The sequence below is a fragment of the Podarcis raffonei genome, chromosome 12 (assembly GCF_027172205.1).
Source record: "Podarcis raffonei isolate rPodRaf1 chromosome 12, rPodRaf1.pri, whole genome shotgun sequence".
Taxonomy (NCBI): Eukaryota; Metazoa; Chordata; class Lepidosauria; order Squamata; family Lacertidae; genus Podarcis; species Podarcis raffonei.
In genome coordinates, this window is record NC_070613.1 from 629,261 (window position 1) to 654,572 (window position 25,312).

General features: G+C 54.2%; 3 protein-coding genes across 5 annotated transcripts in view; 1 reads left to right on the plus strand and 2 right to left on the minus strand.

Moving 5' to 3' along the window:
* Positions 1–5,807, plus strand: part of SLC4A2 (solute carrier family 4 member 2) — a 58,469-nt gene extending 52,662 nt beyond the window's left edge. For 2 of the 3 annotated variants that reach the window (XM_053409693.1, XM_053409694.1), the window contains 6 exons: positions 360–449; positions 884–1,050; positions 2,298–2,551; positions 3,955–4,124; positions 4,973–5,146; positions 5,321–5,807. In XM_053409693.1, the coding sequence (XP_053265668.1) occupies positions 360–449; positions 884–1,050; positions 2,298–2,551; positions 3,955–4,124; positions 4,973–5,146; positions 5,321–5,401 (936 nt within the window). In that variant the 3' untranslated portion in view covers positions 5,402–5,807. The remainder of the gene's footprint in view (positions 1–359; positions 450–883; positions 1,051–2,297; positions 2,552–3,954; positions 4,125–4,972; positions 5,147–5,320) is intronic. The other variant, XM_053409695.1, reaches the window with a different exon arrangement.
* Positions 5,808–6,087: 280 nt separating this feature from the next.
* On the minus strand, positions 6,088–19,669 carry FASTK (Fas activated serine/threonine kinase). The gene is made up of 10 exons (XM_053409752.1): positions 19,594–19,669; positions 17,563–18,069; positions 14,487–14,948; positions 12,056–12,204; positions 9,446–9,659; positions 9,095–9,254; positions 8,706–8,797; positions 7,323–7,731; positions 6,499–6,613; positions 6,088–6,275 (listed from the first exon to the last, which is right to left on the minus strand). The coding sequence occupies exons 2-10, from the start codon at positions 18,029–18,031 to the stop codon at positions 6,189–6,191; spliced, it is 2,157 nt and encodes a 718-aa protein (XP_053265727.1). The 5' UTR covers positions 18,032–18,069; positions 19,594–19,669; the 3' UTR covers positions 6,088–6,188.
* Positions 19,670–21,578: 1,909 nt separating this feature from the next.
* Positions 21,579–25,312, minus strand: TMUB1 (transmembrane and ubiquitin like domain containing 1). The gene is made up of 3 exons (XM_053409803.1): positions 25,197–25,312; positions 23,148–23,617; positions 21,579–22,075 (listed from the first exon to the last, which is right to left on the minus strand). The coding sequence occupies exons 2-3, from the start codon at positions 23,579–23,581 to the stop codon at positions 21,718–21,720; spliced, it is 792 nt and encodes a 263-aa protein (XP_053265778.1). The 5' UTR covers positions 23,582–23,617; positions 25,197–25,312; the 3' UTR covers positions 21,579–21,717.

Genomic DNA, 25,312 nt, shown 5'->3' on the forward strand with positions numbered 1-25,312 from the left:
GGATGACCCTCAGGGGTGTTTCCCAACTCTGCCATTATATTAAAACCTCTTTTAATTGTGATTATATATTTTTGCGTTGGATCGTATTGTTACGTTTAACTTTTTGGGGTTTCTTCAGCTTGTCAACCGCTTTGCGTGCAGCAATAGAGAAACGTGGGATTCAAATTAAAAATGACATGGGGGGGTGGCGAGAGGGTGGAGAGGCCTCCTGGGCGGATGGCAGGAGGGTCTCGGGGGCACTCTGCACACCCTCAGAGGCCCCTTGCCTTAAAGCCACATGCTCACCAGAAACGGCTCTTGAAGGCAAGGGCTGGGAGTCCAGGCGCTGAGCAAGTCTCTCCCTCTTTCTCTCTGGGCAGGTCCGGCGTGTGATTGGGGATTTCGGGGTGCCCATCGCTATCCTCATCATGGTGCTGGTGGACTACAGCATCCGGGACACCTACACACAGGTGAGCAGGCAGGTGGCCTCAGCGCCCCAAAGAATCCTGGAACGGAGGAGGCAGGCAGTGCTGTGCGGTGGTTACAGTGCTGGACTGGGACTTGGCAGAATCAGTTAACAATACCAATAATAATAATAATAATACCAATAACAACAACAAATTAATTATTTGCTGGCATCCTGAGAGTTCCTTTTATTGTGCATTATTCCATCCTAGTGGATTATTGTAGGGTTGACATATGGAAGCCTAGATTGTTGGATCTTAGCAACCTCCTTCCTTGGAGGTTTTCAAGCCTGGCTATCTCCTTTAGTGGACATTCCTGCATTGCCGGGGGTTGGACTAGATGACCTTTGGGGGTCCCTCTGACATTTTCCTCCCCGGAACCCCTTCTACGATTCTCCTCTCCCTCTCGCCCACCTCCTCTCTCCCCTCCTCCCCCGCAGAAACTCTCGGTGCCCCACGGCTTCTCAGTCACGGACCCCCAGAAGCGGGGCTGGGTGATCAACCCCCTGGGCGAGAGCCAGGCCTTCCCCGTCTGGATGATGGTGGCCAGCGCCCTGCCGGCCGTCCTGGTCTTCATCCTCATCTTCATGGAGACGCAAATCACCACGTGAGTCACGCCCAGGACGCCCGGGGTCTGTCCCAAGGGGGACCCTTTGGCCGGGGGGGGTCCTCTCTAGGAATCGGGAGGGGAGGGCAGGCCAAGGGGTTTCAGCGGGCGCCGGTTCCTTTCTTAATATTATTTTTATTTCATTTAATAAATTTATTTGGTTTTCACTTGTAAATTTTACAAACACCAACATACAACATAAAAGCAATATTCCCAGGAATCTCCTGGACTTCTCCCATTTGCGGGTCCTATTATTAATCACTTCCTCCTGCATCTTTTATAATAGTCTAAATCTTTCACATCTCCATTATGTCCAAAGTTCATCATTAAACCAGAAGCGTTCTTCCAACCCTACTAACGATTTCAACTGTTTGCAATAGTTTTTAAGGTAAAATATAAATTTTCCCCATTCCTTATTTTTACGATACGATAATCTTTATTGTCATTGTCACATACAGAACAACGAAATTGGAAAAAATCTACATCAGACATTCAAAACCCAACAAGCCTGCTATCCCAGCTATCCCAACCTGGTCAGCCCCTAAAAACTCTGATACCCCATAATTAAATACAATATACTCCCACAGAGACTACCTTACACTGCATTTAAAACCAAAAACGCATTTGGGTAGAAACTGTTTCTCAGGCAGCTAGTCCTAGTCTTTATAACCCTGTACCTTCTTCCAGAAGGCAGAAGCTGAAAGAGATCATTTCCGGGGTGCGCACTATCCTGCGCTATCTCTGTAGCTTTCTTATGGCACCTGGAAGCACAGATTTGATCCAAGGTGGGAAGAGTGCACCCAATTATTCTCTCCACAGTCTTTACAACCCTGGACAGCATTGTTTTCCCCCTGACCATGCAGCTCCCAAACCACACACAGAGACCATAAGTTAATACACTCTCCACAGTACAATGGTAAAATGCCATCAACAGGTCCTTTGAGAGATTGTTTTTCCAGAGGATTCTCAGAAAAATCTAACCTCTGCTGTGCTCTCTTCATCAGGTTATTAAAATTTAGATCTTCCTCATTTTGGCATGATCCATCCACTAGATCTGCCATTCTTCTGTTTTATCTTCTTTCCATCTCTGGGCCAGTAACATCCATGTCGCCACGGTTGCGTACATAAATAGTCTTTTCTGCTCCCTTGGGATTTTGGCTCCTAGAATTCCTCAGAGGAAGGCTTTGGGTTATTCTAAGCTTCATTATATATCATTTCCTAACCGTCTTGCCTGCTTCGCCCCCCAGGCTGATCATCAGCAAGAAGGAGCGGAAGCTGCAGAAGGGCTCCGGCTTCCACCTGGACCTGCTCCTGATTGTGGCCATGGGGGGCTTCTGCGCCCTCTTTGGGCTGCCCTGGCTGGCGGCCGCCACTGTGCGCTCCGTCACCCACGCCAACGCCCTCACCGTCATGAGCAAGGCCGTGGCGCCCGGGGACAAGCCCAAGATCCAGGAGGTCAAGGAGCAGCGCGTCACCGGGCTGGTGGTGGCCCTGCTTGTGGGTGAGTCGCCAGCCGGGGAAGGGGGCCCACCCCCAACACCCCAGGGGCCGCTCAGGGGAGCCCGCCTGGCAGGGCAGCTGTGGACGAAGAAGAGGAGAACCAGGAGAGAGAAAGGCAAATGCAATATTAAGGAAGACTTCCTTGCTTTTGGGGGGGGGTCTTAAGGACCAGGAGTGCCCCCCTCCTCAAAGTGGGCTGGAGGACCCTGAGGGGGACCTTGAAGGAGCATCTCCACCCCCATCGTTCTGCCCAGACACTGAGGTCCAGCTCCAAGGGCCTTCTGGCAGTTCCCTCCTGCAAGAAGTGAGGTTACAGGGAACCAGGCAGAGGGCCTTCTCGGTGGTGGCTCCCTCCCATTAGATGTCAAGGAAATAAGCAACTATCTGACTTTTAGAAGACATCTGAAGGCTGCTTAGGGAAGTTTTTAATGTTTAATGCTGTATTGTGTTTTTAATATTCAGTTGGGAGCCATCCAGAGTGGCTGGGGAAACCCAGCCAGATGGGCAGGGCAAAAATAATAAATTATTATTATTATTATTATTATTAAACTCCTGCATTGCAGCTGAGCAGGGGGGCAGACTTAGGCAGCTGCATTGGCTCCAGACTGCAGCCAATGCAGCTCATTTCAACATTGCTGTATATCACCAAACCGCAATGTTCAGCTGGTGATATACCACAATGTTGGAAACCTGACATCGCCCAGCCCTCAGCCCCATGCCAGATCTCCAATTTCAGACATATATTGGAATATCATATTTAGCTGCTGATACGTCCCTATGCTGAAAACCAGATATCGCTCAGTCCTAGTCTGTTTTTTAGAATACCTAAAATCCTTTGCTTATTAGGGGCTACTCCACATTTTGTTCCGAAAATTGCTTTGCGGAGGTAACTCCCGTAGAGTTATCTAAATTTTCAAAAGTAGGGGTTCCGTGGTGGCTTTTGAAAAATAGGGAGTCCTCAGTAATGAGCTAATTGGGGACCACTGATCTAGACACAGGGAAAAAACGCTATAAATAAGTCAGAATAACAAAGGGGGAAAATCTCTATGGAAAACCACATTTTAAAATGTTCTGCTCTCTTGCGCCATCTGGGGATTCATTTTTATAGTGCAATCAAATGGCTATTTCGCTGAGTCCTAAGAGTTAACCCTTACAATTCCATATACTTGTCTAGATATTGATTTCATTATCCAAAAACGTACGTGTTTTCTTTTAAATGACTATATTTTGTATAAATGCGTCATCGTACTTCTCCATGCATTCTCCATCTTGGCACTTTGCTTGATGGAGATGCCCCAAAGTGGGGGCATTGGGGGAGACAAGACCCCCTCTGCACCACTCCTGGGGGATGTTGGGGTCTGGCAGGACTCTGGCTGAACCGCCCTGTTCCCCCTCCCTCTCCAGGCCTGTCCATCGTGATTGGCGACCTTCTGCGCAAGATCCCCCTGGCCGTCCTCTTTGGGATCTTCCTCTACATGGGCGTCACCTCTCTGAACGGGATCCAGTTCTACGAGCGTCTCCACCTGCTGCTTATGCCCCCCAAGCACCACCCGGACGTCACCTACGTCAAGAAGGTCAGAGGGGAGGGCCTGGCCTGGGGTTTGGGGTGGGGGCAGGTGGGTCTCCCGTGGGGGGTCAGGGGAGAGGCTCTTTGCACCCCACAGAGCCCCATTTCCCCAGAGGGTCTTTCTGCCCCTGGCTCCACAGGAGGGGCCCCAAAAGCAACTTCTGTCCACGTTGCTTTTTTAAAAAAAAAATGGGTCCAGTAGACCCAGTTTGAGCTGCATGGCTGAAACGGATTAATTTCTAGCGGCATCTATTTCATCTATTTCAACAATCCCAATGTCTGAGAATCAGCGGCACAAATGTAAAGGCGGTAAGTTGGCCATTCTGCTGAAGAGCGTTCAGATTCTTCCAGCGTCGTCTCCAGGAAGTGTCACAGCCAGGAAGCTCTCGGGATGCGAATGTGTGGCTCAGAAAAGAATCACAGGATTGTAGGAAGGGAACCCCAAGGGTCATCCAGTCCAACCCCTTGCAAGGCAGGGATCTTTTGCCCAAGGTGGGGCCTGGAAAACTATATGGCACTGGGCATTTTTATTCAGCCCAGTGACTTTGACAGGTGAGCTAATCCAGGACAGCCATTTTCATCAAAATCTGTTGTAGCAGTTAATATTTAATTTTTTAATGTGGGAATCTGTCATGGAAAAACCCCATTGGAAAGGGAATGGGGTGATCTGGACCTCGTTGCTGGTTACGATGGGACCCCCCAACACAGTCTGAACCTCAAAAGGCGTAGGTCTGGCCCCCCTTATTCTGGGACCAGTGGGGCAAGCTGGGGTGGGGATCCTGGAGCTGTAACCGGGGATTGGGCCGGATGACCTCCCAGGGTCCCCTTTCCGACGCTGCGCTTGTGACCCTGCAGGTGCGGACGCTGCGGATGCACCTCTTCACGCTGCTGCAGCTGGCCTGCCTGGCGGTGCTGTGGGCCGTCATGTCCACGGTGGCCTCGCTGGCCTTCCCCTTCATCCTCATCCTGACGGTCCCCCTGCGCATGTGCCTGCTCAGCCGCATCTTCACCGAGAGGGAGATGAAGTGTGTAAGTGGCCAACGCAGAGGAGGCCCCACCGGGCGCAGAGCCCTCACAAGGCAGGGGGGAAGCGGGCTGTGCTGGTGCCTCCGCTCCTGGGGCCGGGGGTGCCGGGGGGAGCAGAAGCAGCCCCTTCCTCCTCCCCCCGCTGCCCCTGAGCCCCCTCTCTCTTCTGCCCCACAGCTGGACGCAGCAGAGGCCGAGCCCATCCTGGACGAGAGGGAAGGGGTGGACGAGTACAATGAGATGCCCATGCCCGTGTGAGGCGGGCAGCATGGACGGAGACCCGCAGGGCAGCGGCCGGAAAGGGCCCTGGAGATGGCACCCCAGTGCCTTGACCAGCCACCCCCACCCCCAGTGCCTTCTTGCCCCGGAGCAGAGGGGTCGCCCCACATCCCCCAGCCGCCTCTGGGGGCGCTCAGCACACTCACCCCCCCGAGACACCCCCACCCCTTTGCTTCCTTGCGCCAGCCTTAGAGGGGGCGGGGGGCGTGCCCCACCCTCGCCCCCAAAGACAATCACCCTCCAGCCCCATCCAATCTCAACGCGGCTTTCTTAGGGTGGGGTGTCCGGCAAGGGCAGTGGGGCAGGGGCTCTCCCCTCACCTGGGGGGCACTGCCTCCCCAACCACGCCCAGCCGAAGGCCAAGGAAGAGGCGCCCCCAGGAAAGTGGGGTCCCGGGCAGAGAAACCCCTCCCCAAGGAAGTGAGTGGGGCAGGTCCATAGGGCCGCGCTGGAGGCAGGACGATGTGTTGTGGGGAGGCTGGGGGGCGGCGGAAAGGAGCCCTCTGCCCCATTCCTTTCTGAACGACGGAGGGAAATAAAGCAAGAGAAGGAAGCTGGTCTGGACTTTTCGCCTCTTTATTATTATTATTATTATTTTAATTTATTTTAATTTATTATTGCAAAGAAAAACCCTCTCTTGTACCTCAAACGAATCCGTCTCAGGGGTGCACTGGGGGAATGTGTGCTCTGCAAGAAAAGACCCACACCATCCCCAGACGTGCCCGCTGTCCGGTGACCCACACAGACCCACACCTAGGCGTCTGCTTCAGAACTGCAGCTCCTCCAGCTTCCGTCTCAGGTAGACCTTGGTCTCCTCGACGCCCCTCATTTTCGCCAGCTCCTGGTAGGGCAGCTGCAGAGCGGAAGAACAGAGGAAGAGCCTGCCGGCCAAAAGACCCTGGGACCCTGGGCGTCCAGGTAGACTGCTCCTGCTCCCGGAGGCTCCACGCGGGCGTCCGAAGAGCCTGACTGCTGGATCCGGCCCAAGGGGACCCCTCCGGGCAGCACAGCCAGCAAACGCTGCCAGGGAGCGGCCCAGCCCATCCGGAAGTGTGGGGAGGGAGAGTCTCGCTTACCTGCACAAGGTAGTAGCCCAACAGACGGAGATGTCGGCTGCGCATGGCCCGAGAGCCCACCAGGACCGAGGAGCTGTGGCAGTAATGCCATTGGTCGTTGACAGACAGCACCACCCTGGCGGGGGGGGGGGAGGAAATGGGGTGCTGGCATCAAAGGGAGTGTGTGCCCCCCATCACTCAAAGTCCCCCCAGTTAGAGCCCCAGAAAAAAACGCTGCAAGGTCTGGAGGATGTGGCCACCTCCCCTGGTCAGAAATGGGGGGCAGGCCCCCTCCCCAGGCGCAAGAAGATGGGGGAAGAGCACCTGCAGGCTCAGCCCCCCTTGGCACTAGATGGTACCCTGGCACAGCCACCTCCAGGGGTTTGCAGGGGTCAGGCTTGGCTCCTCTGTACCCCCAAAACGGCTGCCACTTCCGCAAACAGGCTCCAGCCCAATCTCTCCCCATAACTCAGCCCCCCCAGGCTTGGCATTCCTGGCCCAGCCGAACCCAGACATGTTCTGACCACAGGCTGTGAGCCACCGCCAGAAGAGGCTAGCCACTGCCTTGCTCTGCAAAGACGGGGGCCAAAGGGCAGTCAGCCTGCAAACTGAGCCGGCTCTGGGCCCTCGCTGGGTCAGGAAGGAAAGAAGCACAGAACTGAAGAGGGACCCCCAGCGGTCATCTAGTCCAACCCGCTGCAATGCCGGAACCGCAGCAGAATGGGCTGAGAGAGCAAAGCACTTGGCTCCTTTCAGTGGCCAAGCGACGGAAAAAGCACCAGCCCCCCCCCCATGACTGTGGCGCCGGGTCAGAGGTGCCTCCCCCCCATTCATGCTGCAGGTACCTGTGGACCCCCTCCTCCTCCTGTGGAGCACCCTGCGCTGCGCCTTTGGTGCTGGGCCCCTGGGGGGAGAAGGGGCCCCCTTCGTCCGCTGGGGGGAGGCGGAGCTCCTGCCCAGTCTCTGGCCCCCAGGCGGGGAAGAAAAAGTGGGTCCCATTGCTGCTGCAGGGGGGGCCCGCCAGGGAGTGGTCCGTCCGTGTGGGGCTGCTCAGGGAGGGGGTCCCTGGCGAGGGCTCCCGGCTGGGGCCACACAAGCTGTCCGGGGGCAGCTGAGACCCTGCTGTCGACTCCAGCCCCAAAGATGGTGGGTTCTGTGATCCAGAGGCGAGGGCGGTGGCAGCACCCTTGGGAGAGCTGTGGGGCCCCCCCAGGGGGAGAACGCTGCCGGAAGAGGTGACCCAGAGCAGGAAGTCTGCGGAGAAAGAGAGAAATGGGGATCGGCTGCGGGTTCCAGACAAAGGGAGAAGTGGGGTTGCTTGGTGGCTAAAAAACACTTTGCATGGGCTCAGGAGCACTCTTTCCCCCAGGGAGCCTGCAGTTACAGGTGGGGGGGATGGTGGCACGATCCACTGCATGTGACATGTCAAAGGACCAAGAAGGTCCAACTGATCAGAACAGAGTTTGGAAAGGCTTGGAGATGAAAGCAGGTTTTCGCAAATTATTAAGAAAGGAAAAATCCCTGATGATTTTTTTATCCCTAACAGCCCAAAGCAGCTGAACTGGAGCGCTTCATTGGGGCGGGAGGAAAGATTCATAGAATCTCAGGATTGCAGAGTTGGGAGAGACCCCAGGGGTCATCCAGCCCAACCCCCGAGTCCACGGATTCTATAAAACGTCCCTTAAAGGCACTCTAAGCGTTTAGAGCAGGAATTCGTTTCTGTTGAAATATTTGCAAATATTTAAAAGATGAGGCAAGCTAATGGGATCCATCAATTTATACCTAAAGTGGGAAGAAGCAAAGAGGCTGTAGAAACAGACAGACTTTGGCGTGGAAAATTCAATCTGACCCCAGAACTGAGACTGGATCCGTTGGTGATCTTTTACGACCGGTTTTTAAAATGGAAAATTGTTCACCCGCCTCTGCCCCTTAAATGCCAGGAGAGTTGGGGGGGGGGGAGAAGGGGAGCATGCCTTCCCACTCTCCTGCCCAACACACACCAAGGGCACCTATCCGAGAATCGAAGGATCGGGGCCTTGGAAGGGACCCCTGAGTCATCTAGTCCAACCCCAGGAATCGCCCAAAAGAGCAGCCCTGGCGGAAGGCGAACCTCGGCTCTGATACAGCAAAGGAAGCCAGGGACCTGGGGGCCAAAGCCAAGCCCCCTTCTCCGGCTGGGGAGCCCTTCCCCACCCCACAGGCCCCAAAGGACGGGCCCCCCGACTCACCTAGGCAATATCCCGGGGGCACCACCTCGTCCTGCCGGAAGCACCCCCTGCCCACCAGCTGGCAGAGAGCCTCTCCCACCAGGCCTTTGTAGCTGAGGAGCAAAGAGAAGGGGGGGTCAGTGCAGCAAAGGCCCCCCCGTCCCCCAAAAGACACATGGCAGCTCAGCGCCTCTTCCCCTCCTAGCCTGGGGGGGTCTTTCTCCCCCAGTTATTGCACCCACCCCGAGGTTAAATATTCCCCTCTCCAAAAAAGGATTGAGTCATTCACACCAAGTCCATGGGCATTTCCTAGGAGAGATGAATGGGACCCCAGAGGGTCATCCATCCCAACCCCTGGCAAGCCCAGCCCTAAAGCGCAACCCCCTCCCTGGCGCCCCCCAGGCTCTGACCTGTACTTGCGGTTGGCCTCGTCTGCGGTGAGCGCCCCTTCAAACATGCGCACGTGGTACTGGGGGGGCAGGCGGGGGCCGTGGTACCCGGGGACCTCCAGCGCCACAGCCGCGTCCAAGAGGGAGAGGTAGCGCAGCACAATCCGCCCACAGGGGCTGCCTGGGGGGGGAGAAGGGGAGCTGCCCCTCATCAGATGCTCAAGGCGGGGGCCCCGAAGAACAGCAACCCCCCCCTAAAAAAACGCCGGACCTCCCGGCCTCCCGAGGCCCACGGAATGGCAGAACGGCAGCATGGGAGCGGAGGGACCCCGGTGGTCATCCATCCCAACCCCCCGCCAGGCGGGAACCTACTGGTGACGTTGGCCAGGAAGGCGGGAGAGAAGACTTGGCGCAGGAGGGCGGGGGGGAAGTGGCCGAGTTGCACCAAGGACATGAGGACGTTGAGGGCGGCCAGCGGGGAGACGCCCGGCTTCTGCAGAGCCGCCTCCAGGCGGGGGAAGAGGGCGGCGTGGTTGGACGGGCGGAAGTTCAACCGGCTGAAGGGGAAGACCAGCTTCTGGATCATCTGCAGGAGGAGAGGCCTGGGGGGTCAGGCTCTCTGCCCTCCCCCCCCCAACATCGCGTCCTGCCCCCCCCAAAGCCCCAGGGAGGCTGGACTCCGGCACACACTTTGCAGAACCGTCCGGTCGGAAGGGACCCGAGGGTCATCTAGGCCCCCCCCCGTGCAGGGCAATGGCCAGGGAGCGGGTCCCAATGTGATCAGCAGATCACACTGGGAGGGGACCTGCGCTGGTGGGGCTTCCAGACCCCCAAGAGCCTCAGACCAGGGCAGCCTCAGAGAAGTGGGCTGCTCCAGGGATCAGGGAGAACCCCAGCTGCTAAACGGTGGAACTCCCTGCCACAGGATGAGCAGCCGAGATCACAAATGAGCCACCCTGAGATCTTCGGATGAAAAGCCACATATAAATAATAATAATAATAATAATAATAATAATAATAATAATAATAATATCCTCTAATCCTATGTGGAGGGAAAGGGAAGAAGAGAAACTTAATCTCCACTTTTTCCAGCCTGCAATGGGGGAGGACATTTCTTTGCTCTCCTCCAGGGAGCACACAAATTGAACTGGGCCATGGACTTCCGTAACTGTTAGGGGCTACTGCTTGCAAAATTTGCATCCCTGTATCTGCTGAACCCTGGCAGGACTTTTGATGTGAGTAAAACTGATGTTTTCCTTGCTTACGCAAGAGCCTGAGAGTGATTTTTTTGTAAAGATAAAAAGTGAGAAGATACCGTATTTTTCGCTCTATAGGATGCACTTTTTCCCCTCCAAAAATGAAGGGGAAATATGTGAAGAAACCAGAGGCCTTTCTCCTGGGCATAGTTGACCAATCGGTGTTAAAGAAGGATAGAACTTTTTTTATGTACGCCACAACAGCAGCAAGAATACTTATTGCAAAATATTGGAAGACACAAGATTTACCCACTTTGGAAGAATGGCAGGTGAAGGTGATGGACTATATGGAATTGGCGGAAATGACCGGCAGGATTCGAGACCAGGGAGAAGAGTCAGTGGAGGAAGATTGGAAGAAATTTAAAGATTATTTACAGAGATATTGTAAAATTAAGGAATTTTAGAATAATGTTGGATTGGAACTAAGTGGTTTCTAGCTGTGATGGGCTAAAAGAATATGAAAAAATGGGTTTACATAAGTAAAAATCTAAGAGCGTAATAATTTAACAATGAGATCTGGGTAGCAAAAAGAGGGAAAGAAATTGTTGAATTAATAACTTGAACTTGGAATACAAAAAAAGGGTGGTATGAGGAGGTCCTAGAAACAAGTAAATGAAAAATAAGGAGCTGGAAAGATTGATTGTTTTTTGTAATGTAAAATCCTTAATAAAAATTATTATAAAAAAAATAATAAAATTGGCACATCGAGCTGCCATTAAATGCACAGGGGGAAAAAATGAAGGGGAAATATATGTGCATCCTATGGGGCAAATGCAGGCTTTCGCTGAAGCCTGGAGAGCGAGGGGGGTCGGTGCGCACTGACCCCTCTCGCTCTCCAGGCTTCAGGCAGCTATCCGCAAGCCTTCAGAGCGCGGCAGGAGTTCCCGCTGGGCTCCGAAGGCTTGCGGACAGCAGCCTGTTCTGGGGGCTGGGGAAGCCAAGACAGCGAGCGGGGTGGATATTTTATTTTTTTTATTTCCCCCCCTAAAAACTAGGTGCGCCCTATGGTCCGGTGTGCCCTATGGAGCGAAAATTACGGTAATCCAAGTCTGCCTGAAGCATCCTAATGTTTCTAAAAGTTTATGCAATCTTGTCCTAAAAGCTTCTAGAGATGAGCTGCGCACAGATGGTTTTTCTCCAGTGAAGCAGGTACCTGCACTCTGACACACAGGAAAAGAGGAAGGATAATCACTTAACATCCTCTCCTCCATATCTAAATCCAGTTGAAGGCAGGGATGAGAAGCATCTTGGGCAGCTTCAGAAGAGAAACGGGCAAATATGTGGAGGAGGAGGAGACTGCGAGCAATGACTTATTATTCTTATTATTATTAATTAAATTTGTATACTGCCCTATACTTGCAGGCCTCTCTCTCTCTCTCTCCTCTGTTGGGATGCTTCTGAATCCCAGTTGCTGGAAACCCCAGAGCTGCTCCTGTGTTCGAATCCTGCTCAGGGGTTTCCCTTTAGGGCCCCTGTGCAAAGAGGATACTGAGTGGGCCATGGGCCTCATCCAGTACTTTGGCTCTTCCCAGGTCCTTGTCCCCCCCCCCAAAAGAAACCCACAGCAGCAAGCGAGCTGAGCTGGTAGGCTGGGCGAGTGGGGGGTGCCAGGCTGCTCCCTCTCTCTTGACCCCGGGGCAGGGGGCGCAGGGTGGTCTGTCCGTCCTCCTTGACCTCTGGGTAGGGGCACCCCAAACAGGAAGGCTCCCCCCCCACCGAAGCTCACCTTGCTGTCCAGCTGCTGTGCTCTTTCCAGCAGGAAGGTGGCAATGGCGTCCAGCAGGCGAGGCTCCCGCAGGCGGTGGCGGGCCAAGTATTTGGCAACCAGGGCCATGGTGGGAGGGGTCAAGCCCCCCGCCTTGCCAGGGAACCAGTCTGCGGGGAGAAAGAGCAGCTCAGCAGGCCCCCCAAATAAACAGCGTGCCCCCGAAGGCCGTGGGACAGGCTTCCTCGGAAGGCGGAGGGCTCTCCGTGGCAGGAGGGGTGTGAGCAGAGGGTGGGTGTCCCGTGGGGCTGAGCTGCAAGGAGACCCCAGAAGCTCCCCCGCTCGCTTGCTGGCATTGAGAAGCCCACCTACAAGCTCCTACAAGGAGCTCAAGGAGGCGTATGGGGCTCTGTTAGGATATAGTTCCGTTCCACCTTAGAAGGAACAAGCATGACTGTTGTGTGTCACATGCCTGTTTACTTCCAGCACTTGCTGGGAACTTCCATTTGTATATCGCTTTTGCTTTTAGCTGTTTTGCTGGAGACGAAGGGAAGCAGACATGTTTTTTCCTTTGTTCCTGAACTATGCTGAATAAATGCTGTAAATATGCTTACACATTTCTCTGTCCGCCACTTCTGCTGTGTGAAGATTTATGCACGGGTCTCTTAACGTATCTGAGGCTTGTGTCGCTGTTTGATGCTGTTCCAAGGGAGACCGGTGATCGCCGGCTGACGGCCGGTGGCTGGAGCCAGCTGGGGGCCTGCCTGATGCCCCCATCTTCCTGGCAGTATCCCAACAGGCTCTCCCCACCCTCAGTCAACCCCCACAACAACTCTGTGAGGGAGCTGAGGCTGGGGAAATCATGAAAATGCAGAGCTGGAAGGGACCACAGGGTCATCTAGTCCAACCCCCAGACATGCAGGAATGTGTTGCCTGGAGTGGGGTTCGAACCCACGACCCTGAGATTAAGAGTCTCAGGCTCTGCTGACTGATCACACCCCATGAGCTTCATGACTGAGAGGCAGGATTCGAACCCTGGTATCCCATGACTCTAACCCCTATGCGATACTGTCTCTCCTGCTGGTTTCCTCAGAGCCCTTCTCTGCCCTTGGCCTCCCCTCTGTTCACTTGCTCCAATCGAAGTGTTTCTACCCTGAGGGGCACTGGAGCTCTGCCCCACCAGCCCCATAGGAAAATCCCCTTCTGCCGCCCACAGGGATAGCTCAGTTGGTGCAGCGTAAGACATTTGATCTCCGGGCCATGGGTTCAAGCCCCACGTTGGGCAACAGATTCCTGCATTGCAGGGGGTTGGACTGGATGACCTCAGGGTCCCTGCCAGCTGTAGCATTATGGGATTATATGAAGTGGTTCAATAAAAGGCTCTGGTGCGCCCTCTGCTGCCTTCTGGAAGAAGGTCCAGGGTTATAAAGACCAGGACTAGCCGCCTGAGAAACAGTTTCTACCCAAATGAAATTCTGGTTTTAAACGCAGTATGAAGAGTCTCTATAGGAGTATATTGCATTTTAAAATGGGGTTTCAGAGTTTTTAGGGGGTTTTGAATGTCTTATGTAGATTTTTCAATTTCATTGTTCTGTATGGGACAATGACAATAAAGATATCGTATCGTATTGTATCATAACTGCAAATCCTGGGATGAAGGGTGCAGGGGGAGCCCTTTGCGCAGCAGCAGTTCATGGGGGGGCACCGAGACGCCCACAGCCCCCTCTGTGCCCAAGAGCCACCCCCCAGACACACCCACATGTTTGCACTCACAGCTACAGATCTCAATTTCAACCACACGGTGGGAAACTGTTTTAACTGCTATGACGAAGGCGTCTCTGAACCTTAAATTGAGGCTCATACAACAAAGAATAATATTTACAATATATTGGACCCCATTACATTTGTTTTAAAAAAGACTATCTAAGGTATTTAACTGCTGGAGATGCAACAGGTACATTTGCTTTTTCATTGTCTTGTATCAAAATATCTTTTGGCAGAAGGTAACCGAAACCATCAACAGAACTGTATGGAGCAACCTTTCATTTACAGAGCAAAATATCCTCTTGAATTATATACCCAGCACATGGAACCTTGCAAAAGGACAATGCGAGTGGACACTCCATGCCCTGACCATGGCAAAACGACTGATGCTGATGAATTGGAAAAACAAAAACAAAGACTTGTACAAACTTGGAACCTATTATTACAAATACAGTAAGAGGTTAAGATTTGTTCTTGGACTTCACCAGATCTTAACCTCTTACTGTATTTGTTATAATAGGTTCCAAGTTTGTACAAGTCTTTGATCCAATCATAGAAGGGAGCTGCATTTTTGTTTGGGGTTTTTCTACATGGGTTTAGAAAGGGAAAATTAATAAATGTTTGCACCCACAGCTGACCCCCCTGGGCACCGCCTCCCGCTTCCCCGCACGCCCCCCCTGGCACCCACCTGCCATGCTGCGGACAAAGTTCTCCCGGCGGTTCTGGTAGAAGAGCCGGGATCCGAAGATGGCGCCCAGGGTGTCGCTGCCAGGGGCCTCGCGGGCGCAGAGACAGAGCATCTCCTCCAGCAGCGCCAGCTCCTGTTCCTGCGCAACCTGCAGCTGGCGCAGCGAGAGACGCACCAGGCGCAGGAACTCGCGCCGCACCAGTGGGGCTTCTTCCTGCTGCTTCTGGGCCCGCAGGCGGTAGTAGGAGAGGAGCAAAAAGAGGGTCTGCAGGCGGCGCTGTTCCTCTGGGCTGCCTTGGCAGGACTCCGCTGGAGGGGTGGTGGTAGCAGCAGCGTGGCACAGTGGGCGGAGGCGCATGTTGTTGCTGCTGACCGTCGAGACGTCCCTCTGCCGGAGGCGCTCCAGCCGCCTCTGGGCCTCATCCTGCAGCGCCAGGACCAGACGGCCGTCTCCAGGCAGGCCTGGGGCAGAGCAGGGGTTAGGGGGAGGCCGTCCCACCGCTGCCCGACCCTGCGGGGCAGCTCTTGGGAAGCCAGAAGAGAAAGGCCTGGTCAACGCCAAGGACTGCCTTCAGCCCCTCCTGCCCACACCCCCCGCCACCCCCCAAAGCCCCCAGGGACCCAGCAGCGCCCCACACGGTGGCAGCATGAGAACGGGGCCTTATTTGCAGTGGCTCCCCGTTTGTGCAATCCCCCCCACAAGAGACTCAGCTGGTGCCCTCATTACGTATCCTTAGTCGCCAGGACTAAAGCTGTTTAAGCTATCTACGGTCTTTCAAAATGGGAGTGTATTGTTTTTGTTTGTTACTGTGATCAGTATTTTTGTGTTTTTATATTATAAACCTCCATGTAAGCTTTGGATTTGAGACTTTCCTTGTTAGGCCGAATTGCTGTTATTAAGATGAATGTTTTGCCAAGAATGTTTTTGTTTCAAACATTGCAGATTGTGGACAAAATGGACTGCTTCAAGAGGTGGCAGAAAGATATATCTAGATTTGTCTGGCAGGGCAAAAAGCCCAGAATAAAATTTAAGATATTAACTGATGCAAAAGAAAGAGGGGGGTTTGCCCTGCCGGACTTAAAATTGTATTATGAATCAGCGGCTTTTTGCTGGCTGAAAGACTGGCTACTTCTTGAGAACACAGACATTTTGGACTTGGAAGGGTTCAATAATAGGTTTGGTTGGCATGCATATATATGGTATGACAAGGTAAAGACTCATAAAGGTTTCAAGAGTCATATTGTTAGGAAAGCACTATACAATGTCTGGATTAGATATAAAGACTTGTTGGAAAATAAAACCCCCAGGTGGTTGTCACCAATGGAAGCAAAGGAAGTGAAAAAACTTAATATGGAATCTAAATGGCCAAAATATTGGGAAATTATAGAACAAGAGGGGGGAAAGGTGAAACTACAGAGTTATGAGAAATTGAAGTCCAAAGTAAGAGACTGGCTTCACTATTGCCAGATAAATGAAGTATTCAAACAGGACAGGAAAATCGGCTTCCAGGTGGAAAGATCAAAGTTAGAAACAGAATTGTTAGAACCCAATACTAAGAATTTGTCAAGAATGTACAACTTGCTGTTGAAATGGAATACACAGGATGAAACGGTTAAATCAGCTATGATTAAATGGGCACAAGATATTGGTCATGACATTATGTTTGCTGACTGGGAACAGTTATGGACCACCGGTATAAAGTTCACGGCATGTAATGCCTTAAGAGAGAATATTATGAAAATGATTTATAGGTGGTACATGACCCCAGTCAAGCTTGTAAAAATCTATCATTTGCCCAATAATAAATGCTGGAAATGTAATGAAACTGAGGGTACTTTCTATCACCTTTGGTGGACGTGCCCAAGGATTAAGGTCTTCTGGGAAATGATCTATAATGAAATTAAGAAGGTTCTTAAGTGTACCTTTCATAAGAAACCAGAGGCTTTTCTCCTGGGCATGGTAGGCCAATTGGTGTCAAGGAAAGATAGGACGTTCTTTATGTATGCCACAACAGCAGCAAGAGTCCTTTTAGCAAAGTATTGGAAGACACAAGAACTACCCACGCTGGAAGAGTGGCAGACGAAGGTGATTGACTATATGGGACTGGCTGAGATGACGGGCAGAATCCGTGACCAAGGGAAAGAGACGGTGGAAGAAGACTGGAAGAAATTCAAATTTTATCTTAAAAACTGTTGTAAAATTACTGAGTGTTAAAATGTCATGGGTAAAGCAAAGCAGATTTGCAGCGATAAATGATTGGATAAGAGAAAAAAGGTTAAAGAAAGGGAATTACAAGTAATTTAGATCAGGGGTTGCTGAAAAAGTTTAAAACAGGGATGCAGAAAAGGGAGGCATGGGGAAGTCGTCAAAATTGGGTATAAGGAAAAAAGGTTATGAAATTATACATGTTTATATGTTTGTTTGTTTCTGTATTGTTATTTGTAATGTCTTATAATATATGCTGGAAAATCAATAAAAATTTTATTTTAAAAAAAATAAGCTTTGGATGAAAGGCGATACATAAAGTTAAATTAATAATAATAATACTAATAATACATTTTGGAACTTCTGATAGGCAGGAGCCTTTGGGGTACTTGCTAAAAACATAGTATGACAAATCCTGCCCTGGTGCAAGTCTTAATCTGTTTTTAATCATGGAAGGGAGCCTGGGTCATCTAGTCCAACCCCACCCTGCAGGAATCCTTTTCCCAGTGTGGAGCTCAAACCCACAGCCCTGAGATTCGGAGTCTCTGGCTCTGTCAATGGAGCTTCACTTTGCTGAGGGCTAAGCTGTTATTTTAACTTTTCAAATTATTTTCCCTTCTTCCCGGCGGCAACTTCACTGCTTTGTCCTTCCTTCTAAACCACCTTGAGGTCTTTTCCCAATCAGGCATGGTATAAATAAGTTTGTGGGATAAATAAATCAGCCCCAGCAGAGAGGCTCAGAGATATTCAGCTGGCCCTGGCATGGGGACTCGGGCAAGCATTGAGAGCCCGGGGGTTGGACTAGAGGACCTTTGGGATTCCCTTCCCGCTCGACCATTCCCAGATCCCCCCCCCATTCCCGGGTCTCACCCAGCGCAGCCGAGGCCTGGAGGCAGCGGACGAGGGTGGCATCGTCAAAGTGGGCGCAGCGCCTGGCGACGGCACGACTGAGATGCTGGAAGTCGGGCTGGTGCAGGAGGGCCTCCAGGCGGGGACCCCCCTCGCCCGGGGGGAGCAGGCGGCCCAGGTGGCCGAGGGCCAGGGCATAATGCGCACCCGACACCCGGCCCGGGTTCTGCCACAGCCAGCGCAGGAGCTCGGGGACGCTGCGCGATCGCTCCAGCAGACGCTTCAGGGCCAAAAAGCTGCTCCGCCTCTCCGGCGACCCCTCGGGGGCCGCAGCTGGATGCGGGGGACCAGGTTCCGGCGGTGAGGCAGGGGGCTTGGCCCTCCCCAGGCAGAAGCTGCAGGTCGGGAGCAGGCCCGCCCCGCCCAGGTCAGCCCAGGGGGCCGAGGGGCTGGTGCCCCCCCTGCTCAGGGCCCGGAGGAGCAGCAGCATGGCAGGGGGCAAAGTGGGGGGCAGCGGCAGCCCCAGACCTGCGGGAGAGAAGGGAGGCGGTGAGGTCCGGATCCAGCACCCCCAGCCTAGAAAACCCAGGCGAGGGCCATGCTGCAGCACTGTGCCCTTAGGCAAGGGGGTTGCTGTTAACCTGTGGAACTCCCTGCCAGAAGAGGCAAGGGGGCCACCCACCTGGGAGGCATTAAAAGAGGAGAGTGCCTTCTGGTGGGGGCACCTGCCCTGTGGAACAGCTGCCTGTTGGGTGTCCAGGAAGCAAATTATGGTTGGACTTTGCCCAAACATTTGGCCTGGGTCAGGAAGGTGTCCAGAGCGATGGAGACAGAGGCAGAGAAGCCCCCCCCCACCCCAGCTTCCGTTGGAACCCCCGCCCTGAGTCCATTCCCAGAACCCAAAGCAATGTTCATCCGCCCCTTGGGGTGAAAGTGTCTGCCTTTCTCGAGGCCAAGATCCCTTCAGCCAGGGCCGGATAGAGGTCTGATGTGGCCCTCAGCTCCTGAAGCGAATGGGGCCCTTTCTATGTCCACCTGTCCTTTGTCAGCAACAAATGGCCACAGTTTTTTGCGTTGAATATACAGTGGTACCTTGGGTTACATACGCTTCAGGTTACAGACTCCGCTAAACCAGAAATAGTGCTTCAGGTTAAGAACTTTGCTTCAGGACGAGAACAGAAATCGTGCAGCGGAGGCGCAGCGGCAGCAGGAGGCCCCATTAGCTAAAGTGGTGCTTCAGGTTAAGAACAGTTTCAAGTTAAGAACGGATCTCCGGAATGGATTAAGTATGTAACCTGAAGTACCACTGTATATGCTATACAGTGCGGGTTGCAAATGTGGTCCGTGTGGGGTGCACGTTTGCAACCCACAGCATCCGCAACCTGCAGTGGTGTGTCTGCACACATGCGGGTTGTGATTCAGCGCTTCTGCACATGCAAAGTGCAATTTAGCATCTTCTGTGCATGCACGACTGCCAAAACCTGGAAGCAACCCATTCCGGAACTTCCAGATTTTGGCGGTCTGCAACCCGAAAAAAACGCAACCTGAAGCGTATGTAACCCGAGGTATGACTGTATGGTAATTTATGGACCTAATACACGGGCAGGCAGCCTAAGGCCCGGGGTCGGATCTGGCTCAATCGCCTTCTAAATCCGGCCCCCGGACGGTCCGGGAATCAGCGCGTTTTGACATGAGTAGAATGTGAGCTTTTATTGAAAATGCACCTCTGGGTTGTTTGTGGGGCAGAGGAATTCGCTCATATATGTTTTTTCAAAATATAGTCCGGCCCCCCACAAGGTCTGAGGGACAGGGGACCGGCCCCCGCTGGAAAGATTGCTGACCCCTGGCCTAAGAGGTCCAGACACTGGGTGTAGGTTTTATTTTATGTGGTTTTTTATCTTATATGTTGGAAATGCACATTCATTTTGGGGGGGTCGAGCTTGCTGAGCTTCTCCGCTGCCAGGCCGCCTTCCGGGCGGGGATGGGCTGGATGACCCCGGACCCCTTCTCTCTCTCGCTCCCCCCCTCCCCGCCCGGCCTCCCCTTCCTCACCTCGCTTCCTCACCCCGGAGCTGCCCCGGTGCGATGCCGGCCTGCGCGCCCGCCGCCACCTCCAGGAGGCCACGCCCCCTCATCTGCATGCGCTCCGGACGCCGCGCCGCCTCTTCCGGTTTCCGGTCGGGAGCGAGCGGCAAGAGGAGGCGGGAGCTTCCGGGTATTCGCCGGGCTGCGATTGGGCGGAGAGAGAGGGGGCGTGGCCTGGGAGAGCGTGCTGCTCCGCTTTGGCGCCGGGCGGAAGCCGAGGGCGAAGGGGCCCCCAGAGGCCATCCAGCGCAGCCCCCGGCGGGGGAAGGAAGAGCGCCGTCGGTCCCGCAGGAGACGCCTGAGCTCGGGGTCGCGGGTTCGAGCGCCACGTGGGGCAAAAGAGGCCTGCACTGCAGGGGGCTGGACTAGATGACCTCTGGGCTCCCTTCCAACTCCACCATAGAGAAGCACAAAATCGGAGTCGGAAGGGCTCCCAGGGGTCATCTAGTCCAGCCCCCTGCAATGCCAGAGTTGCAGCTCTCGCAGCCTCTGCTTAGAAACCTTCCAACTAAGAACCGAGTGTCTATTATGTTTCCCTTTATCATCACTGCACCTGCCCCCCACCTTTTCTCCAATGGCTGCGCATGACACACACCCCTTAGCATGCCTGGATTCCCCCCTTTTGCTCTTGGGGCGCACAACTCACTACGCCACGCTGGCGCTCTCAGGAGCAGGGTGCTGTGGCACGGGGGGGGGAGGGGGAAATGCCCACATCCCTCTGACGGCTGGCCAGGGGCATTTCCAGTGCTGAGGAGGCAGCTGGCTCTGGGGACGAACCTCAGGCCGCCTCGGACACTCTCTGAAGCAGCAGCAGCCAGGAGGTGGCTGTCAGGGAAGACAACAAACAGAGTCATGGTCTGCCCTCTTCCCCAAAGGACAAGCACTTCCACCCACAGAGAACAAAGCTTGGAACAAGGTCTCCAGGCTGCCTGCCCCCCACCCTCAGAGCACTTCTCTATCCTGCCTCTGGCAGGACCCCCACGGGACCCCCACAGCTGTAGCTGCTGGGCCAGGACCCACAGTGAGAGATGCGACTGGCACCAGACGCATTTGGCTACTGGCGCGGCTCCAGTTGCAACCCCATGGAGACCTCTGGGCACCAGGTATCTCCACCTGGCTGCTCCCTCCAGCTTCCTGAAGCAGGGCAGCAGAAGAGCTTATTCACTGCATTAGTACCCCACCTTTTCCCCCAAGGAGTCCACGGTTCACCCCCTCCTCAGATAAATCTCCACAACGACCCTGTGACTGAGACTGACTCCAAGGTCACCTGGCTAGACTTGGGACGGAGTGGAGATTCGAACCCTGATCTCCCAGGTCCTCGTCCGACCCTCTCACCACTGCCCCACACTGCCTTCCTGGAGTCCTTCTGCTGTGGGGCAGCTCTATAAACGAAGTCACCAAATAAATACAGGGAAAGCAAAATGTCACTGAAATATTCTCCTTGAAGCTTGCATTCGTTTCATTCTGGATTGCTTTATTTGATGTTCCAATGTGTTGTAAACAGCTTGGAGATTTTCTCTTTAAAATATAATTATATATTATATAATTATAATCGATTTTCATCCGGGGGGGGGGATTGGTGCCTAGAGAGTCTGTTGTGGCAACCATGACCTAGTTCTCAGGTGGCCTTTGGTGATGAGCTTATGCATCTGAGTTTCTAGCCCCCCCCCCCAGCCACAAACCACGAGGGAGACCACTTCCCATCCTTCACAGTTTTAATTTTAAAAGAAGCCATGGCCAGGCACGCCCCCCACCCGCCCGCTGCTCTCAGCCCAGGCACACAAGGCCCCACCCCCACCAGCCCCTCCCCAGGGCCCCTGCCCCACTTAGGCACCATAGGCGGCTCCTGCCCCCCTCCCCAGCCCCCTCCAGTCCAGTCCCGCTTGGAGGTACATGCAAGGCACCCACTGCTGCGTGTGGCATCCTGGGAGGGTGCCTCCCCCTGGGGGGAGGCGCAAAGACGAAAGGCAGGGAAGACACATCCAGGCAGCTCCGAGGCAGCAGTCGGGGAGCCTGCGAGGTCTCTGTCCGCCCGGGGGCCCTGCCCTCCCCTGGCAGGCTGGCGCACAGAGTCCGGGCCTCATCCAGGCGCTATCTGCGGTAGACGGCGAAGGCCACGAAGCTGAAGACGAGGGTGAGGCCCGCCAGGCAGGTGGTGGCCGTGGCCGTGAAGACGTGGCGGTACTGGAGCTGGAAGTACCAGAGGGCGCCCAGCATCAGCACAAAGAGAGGCACCATCAGGCTGCCCACGTTGAGGGCCGCCTGGGCGGCGTCCGCCTGGGTGCCGTTGCCGTGGGCGGGCGCAGGCGGTGGCCGGTTCTGCGAGATGTGGCAGTGCACCACGCTGTTGTGGGCGAGGTGCAGGGCGGAGAGCGTCTGAGAGTCGTCCCGGAGGAGCTGGCCCTGGTAGATGAGGCGCACCAGCTGCTCCTGGCCCGGGAAGTGGGTCCTGGCGGGGCGGAAAGAGAAGGAGAGAGGCTCATGTCCCTTGGCACGGGCTGAATAAGGGGAGCACGGGAGTGCTGGAAGGGACCCCCAAAGGCCCCCCCAAGCAAGGCCAAAGGGCACAGCTCAACCAGCGGAGCATCTGCCTCACAGGCAGAAGGTCCCGGCTTCCCTCCCCACCGACAGCGTCTCCAGGCAGGGCTGGGGGGAAACCTTCCCCAAAATCCCAGAGGGCCACTGCTGCCAACCAGCGTGGGCAATACTAAGTGAGTTGAAGCAATGGGTCAGACTCAGTACAAGGAAGCTGCCAACACTGCTCAGTTTGGACAGGGGCAGCTGACTGCCGGGCCGTCTACAAAGACCACTAAGAAGGGACAGCAGGTTAACCCCACCCCTACCCAGAGGGAGACGGTCTCCTGATAAGTGGAGCTCTGGATCTGCTGTAGGTATTTCTGCTAATTCAGGATCCTTTTAATGAACTGAATAGTTCGTTATTGGAGGCGGGGGGGTGGGGGAGTGTGTGTGTGTGTGTGTATGAACTCAGAAGCTCATTTTTCAGTTGCTATTTTCTCAATATTGTTTCACAGATTACAAATGCCCTGTTGGTTTGTTAAGCCTATCATACGACTTACACTACATAACGCCAACATTGAGCTTATTTCTCAGATGCTGGGTTGCTAATCGTGCTTTCTAGACCATAATCATTGATTTTTTAAAATTATACACTTGATGTTGTGAATCTGCAGACGAAGGGCTAAACAAGAATTAAATAAATAATAATAATAACAACAACAACAGTGTGTTTATGCCGTACTGGTGATGTCCTATTAATCTTTCTGAGCCGCTTGGGATTTGTCGGAATGGAAAGTGACACAGATACGCATCCCATTGCTCAAATCCATCCCCGGTTAAGGGAGAAGGGGGCTGGCTGCGTATTTGTATTCTGACCCCCCACAAGGGTGGGTGATGAGGCTCCTTTCAGTGGGGCTGGGAACTCACCCCCAGCCTCACTGAGCAACAGGGAGCTATCAGCAGTGCTGGGGCAGCCCCCCAAAACTCCGCAGGAAGCCCCTCACCTCTTCAAGGTGCCGACAGTGTCGTCAGGGTGGACCCGAGCCAGGCGCTCTGTGTCATTCAGGAATTTCAGCCGCAGGACGATGGTGTTGTCTGCTGGGGGGGCTTCTGCGCCAGGGGCCAGCCGGGGTCCCTGGGCAGGGCTGGGGGCCGTCCGATGCCTGAGCCCCCCGGCGTCCGAGTCAGCAGCTGAAGATGACGCCCCTTCATCCTTGACCTGCCGGACCCCCGAGACCTGCGCCCCAGACCTGTCTTCCACCAGGAGACCTCCTTCCCGCGGCTGCCCCCCTGCGGCCAGAGGGGGGGAGGCAGCAAAGAGGGGGTCCCCTCGCTCCACCGTGCGCGTGGAGAACCAGGCGAGGGCCAGCACCAGCAGCACCAACAGCACCCCAAAGAGGACCGTCACTTCGTCCCCCACGCCCTCGATCAGAGCCATGGCCGATGGCGACGGGGGGAGGCACACCTCACACGCCTGGGGGGCAGAAGGGAAAGAGGAGGGCAGTGAGAAGAAGAGAAGCAGCAGGGAGACTCCCCACCCCCCAGAATCACAAGGCTCAGAAAGCGGATTCTCAACCCGTTCTGCTCTTTAAACCTTTTGTGTTTTGAACTGCTGTTGCAATTTTTCCTTGGTTTCTCTTTTTTTTTGTAGAAAGATTGGAGGCGATTGGGGTTTGTTTTACAGTCGGGTTAGGTTTTAGGAAATGGATAAAATTCAAACAACGATGTCAGAGATCTAGAGCCAACCCCCAGCCCCCAAGTCTATGGGGCTGCTGGAAACCTCCAGTGGAGGAAGCAGACGACACAGTTGCTGCTGCTTCCAAGGGCGTTGGGAGGGTGGGGGTGTCTCACCCTTAATCAGCCTGGCAGCTCATGGGAAGCTAAGTGTCCCTGTCACCCCCACCAACACCCCCAGGAGCCAACCAGGGGCCCACAAGCAGGATCTGGCCATACTGTCTCCTCCTGCAGTTTTCAGCATCTGGTTCTGGAGGGCATTTGCTGTGCAGGCAGCATTAGAAATTAGCCAGGTGTGTTTTGCAACTGGCACACGTCTAACTGCAACCAAGTGGAGATTTCTGGCTGCCAGGAAGGTGACTGGGGGAAGCCAGAGACCCCTTAGAGAAGGAGCTGGAATATTCTCCTGGAAGCTTGACTTTTGTTTTGCTCTGGGTTGTTTTGAGTTGATATTGCAATGCGTTGTAAGCCACTTTGAGATTTGCTCTTTAAAAGATAAAGCTGTATACAGTGGTACCTCGGGTTATGAACTTAATTCATTCTGGATGTCTGTTCTTAACCTGAAACTGTTCTTAACCTGAAGCACCACTTTAGCTAATGGGGCCTCCTGCTGCTGCTGCACCGCTGGAGCAAAATTTCTGTTCTCATCCTGAAGCAAAGTTCTTAACCTGAAGCACTATTTCTGGGTTAGCGGAGTCTGTAACCTGAAGCCTGTGTAACCTGAGGTACCACTGTAGAACCAATAATAATAATAATAATAACCCACAACAAAAAAACCACATTCCATTGTGGCCACAGGGTTTGAGGTGCCATTTGGCAATGAGATTGTATAGCTGAGTTTCTGTGTGCAGGACAGAGCATGGAAAGGAGGAGCAAGGTCGCCTTTAGGAGACATCGGAAGGCAGCCCAGGAGAGGGGAGTCTGCTCAGTGCTTATGTTTTTATTTGCAGCATGCTGCCAGCTGCCCAGGGGGGCGGGGTGCAAATACAATAATAGCAATAACACTATCAATAATAATAATAATAATAGTCGTAATAATAAAGGCGCCTGGGAGCCCATCCCCCCCGGAAGCAGCGCTCCCTTCGGGGCTCCAGGCTGAGAGGGCCCAATCCAGCTGCTCTCCTGGGGCTCCGCTCGGGGTGCCCCCCGAAGAGGGCGGGGCCTCTTCCCTTCCCGCGCAGGCGCCGCCTTCACAACAGCCCTGCGAGGTGGGCGCCCGGGAGGAGGGAGGGAGGGAGGGAGGGGCGCCCCCCGGACTCGGCCCCGCCCCCTGGCGGAGGCGTCTCCTAGCAACCGCCCCCCCCGCGACCCCGACTCACCCGCGACCCCGCCAGCCGCCGCCGCCGCTGCCTCCTCCATCCTCCTCCCGCTGCCACTCAGGCGCTCCCGCCCGCCCTTCCGGCCGCCGGCGCGCGGCATTGTGGGCCTCGTAGTC

Excerpts from the sequence above, each read along its gene's own strand:
- FASTK (XM_053409752.1), bottom strand. The coding sequence starts at position 18,031 with ATGCTGCTGCTCCTCCGGGCCCTGAGCAGGGGGGGCACCAGCCCCTCG. Across the intron at positions 14,949-17,562 it reads CCAGGCCTCGGCTGCGCTGG|GCCTGCCTGGAGACGGCCGT; the intron begins GTGAGACCCGGG and ends GCTCTGCCCCAG. Across the intron at positions 9,255-9,445 it reads CTTCCTGGCCAACGTCACCA|GCAGCCCCTGTGGGCGGATT; the intron begins GTAGGTTCCCGC and ends CTCCCCCCCCAG.
- TMUB1 (XM_053409803.1), bottom strand. The coding sequence starts at position 23,581 with ATGGCTCTGATCGAGGGCGTGGGGGACGAAGTGACGGTCCTCTTTGGG. Across the intron at positions 22,076-23,147 it reads ACTGTCGGCACCTTGAAGAG|GACCCACTTCCCGGGCCAGG; the intron begins GTGAGGGGCTTC and ends CCGCCCCGCCAG.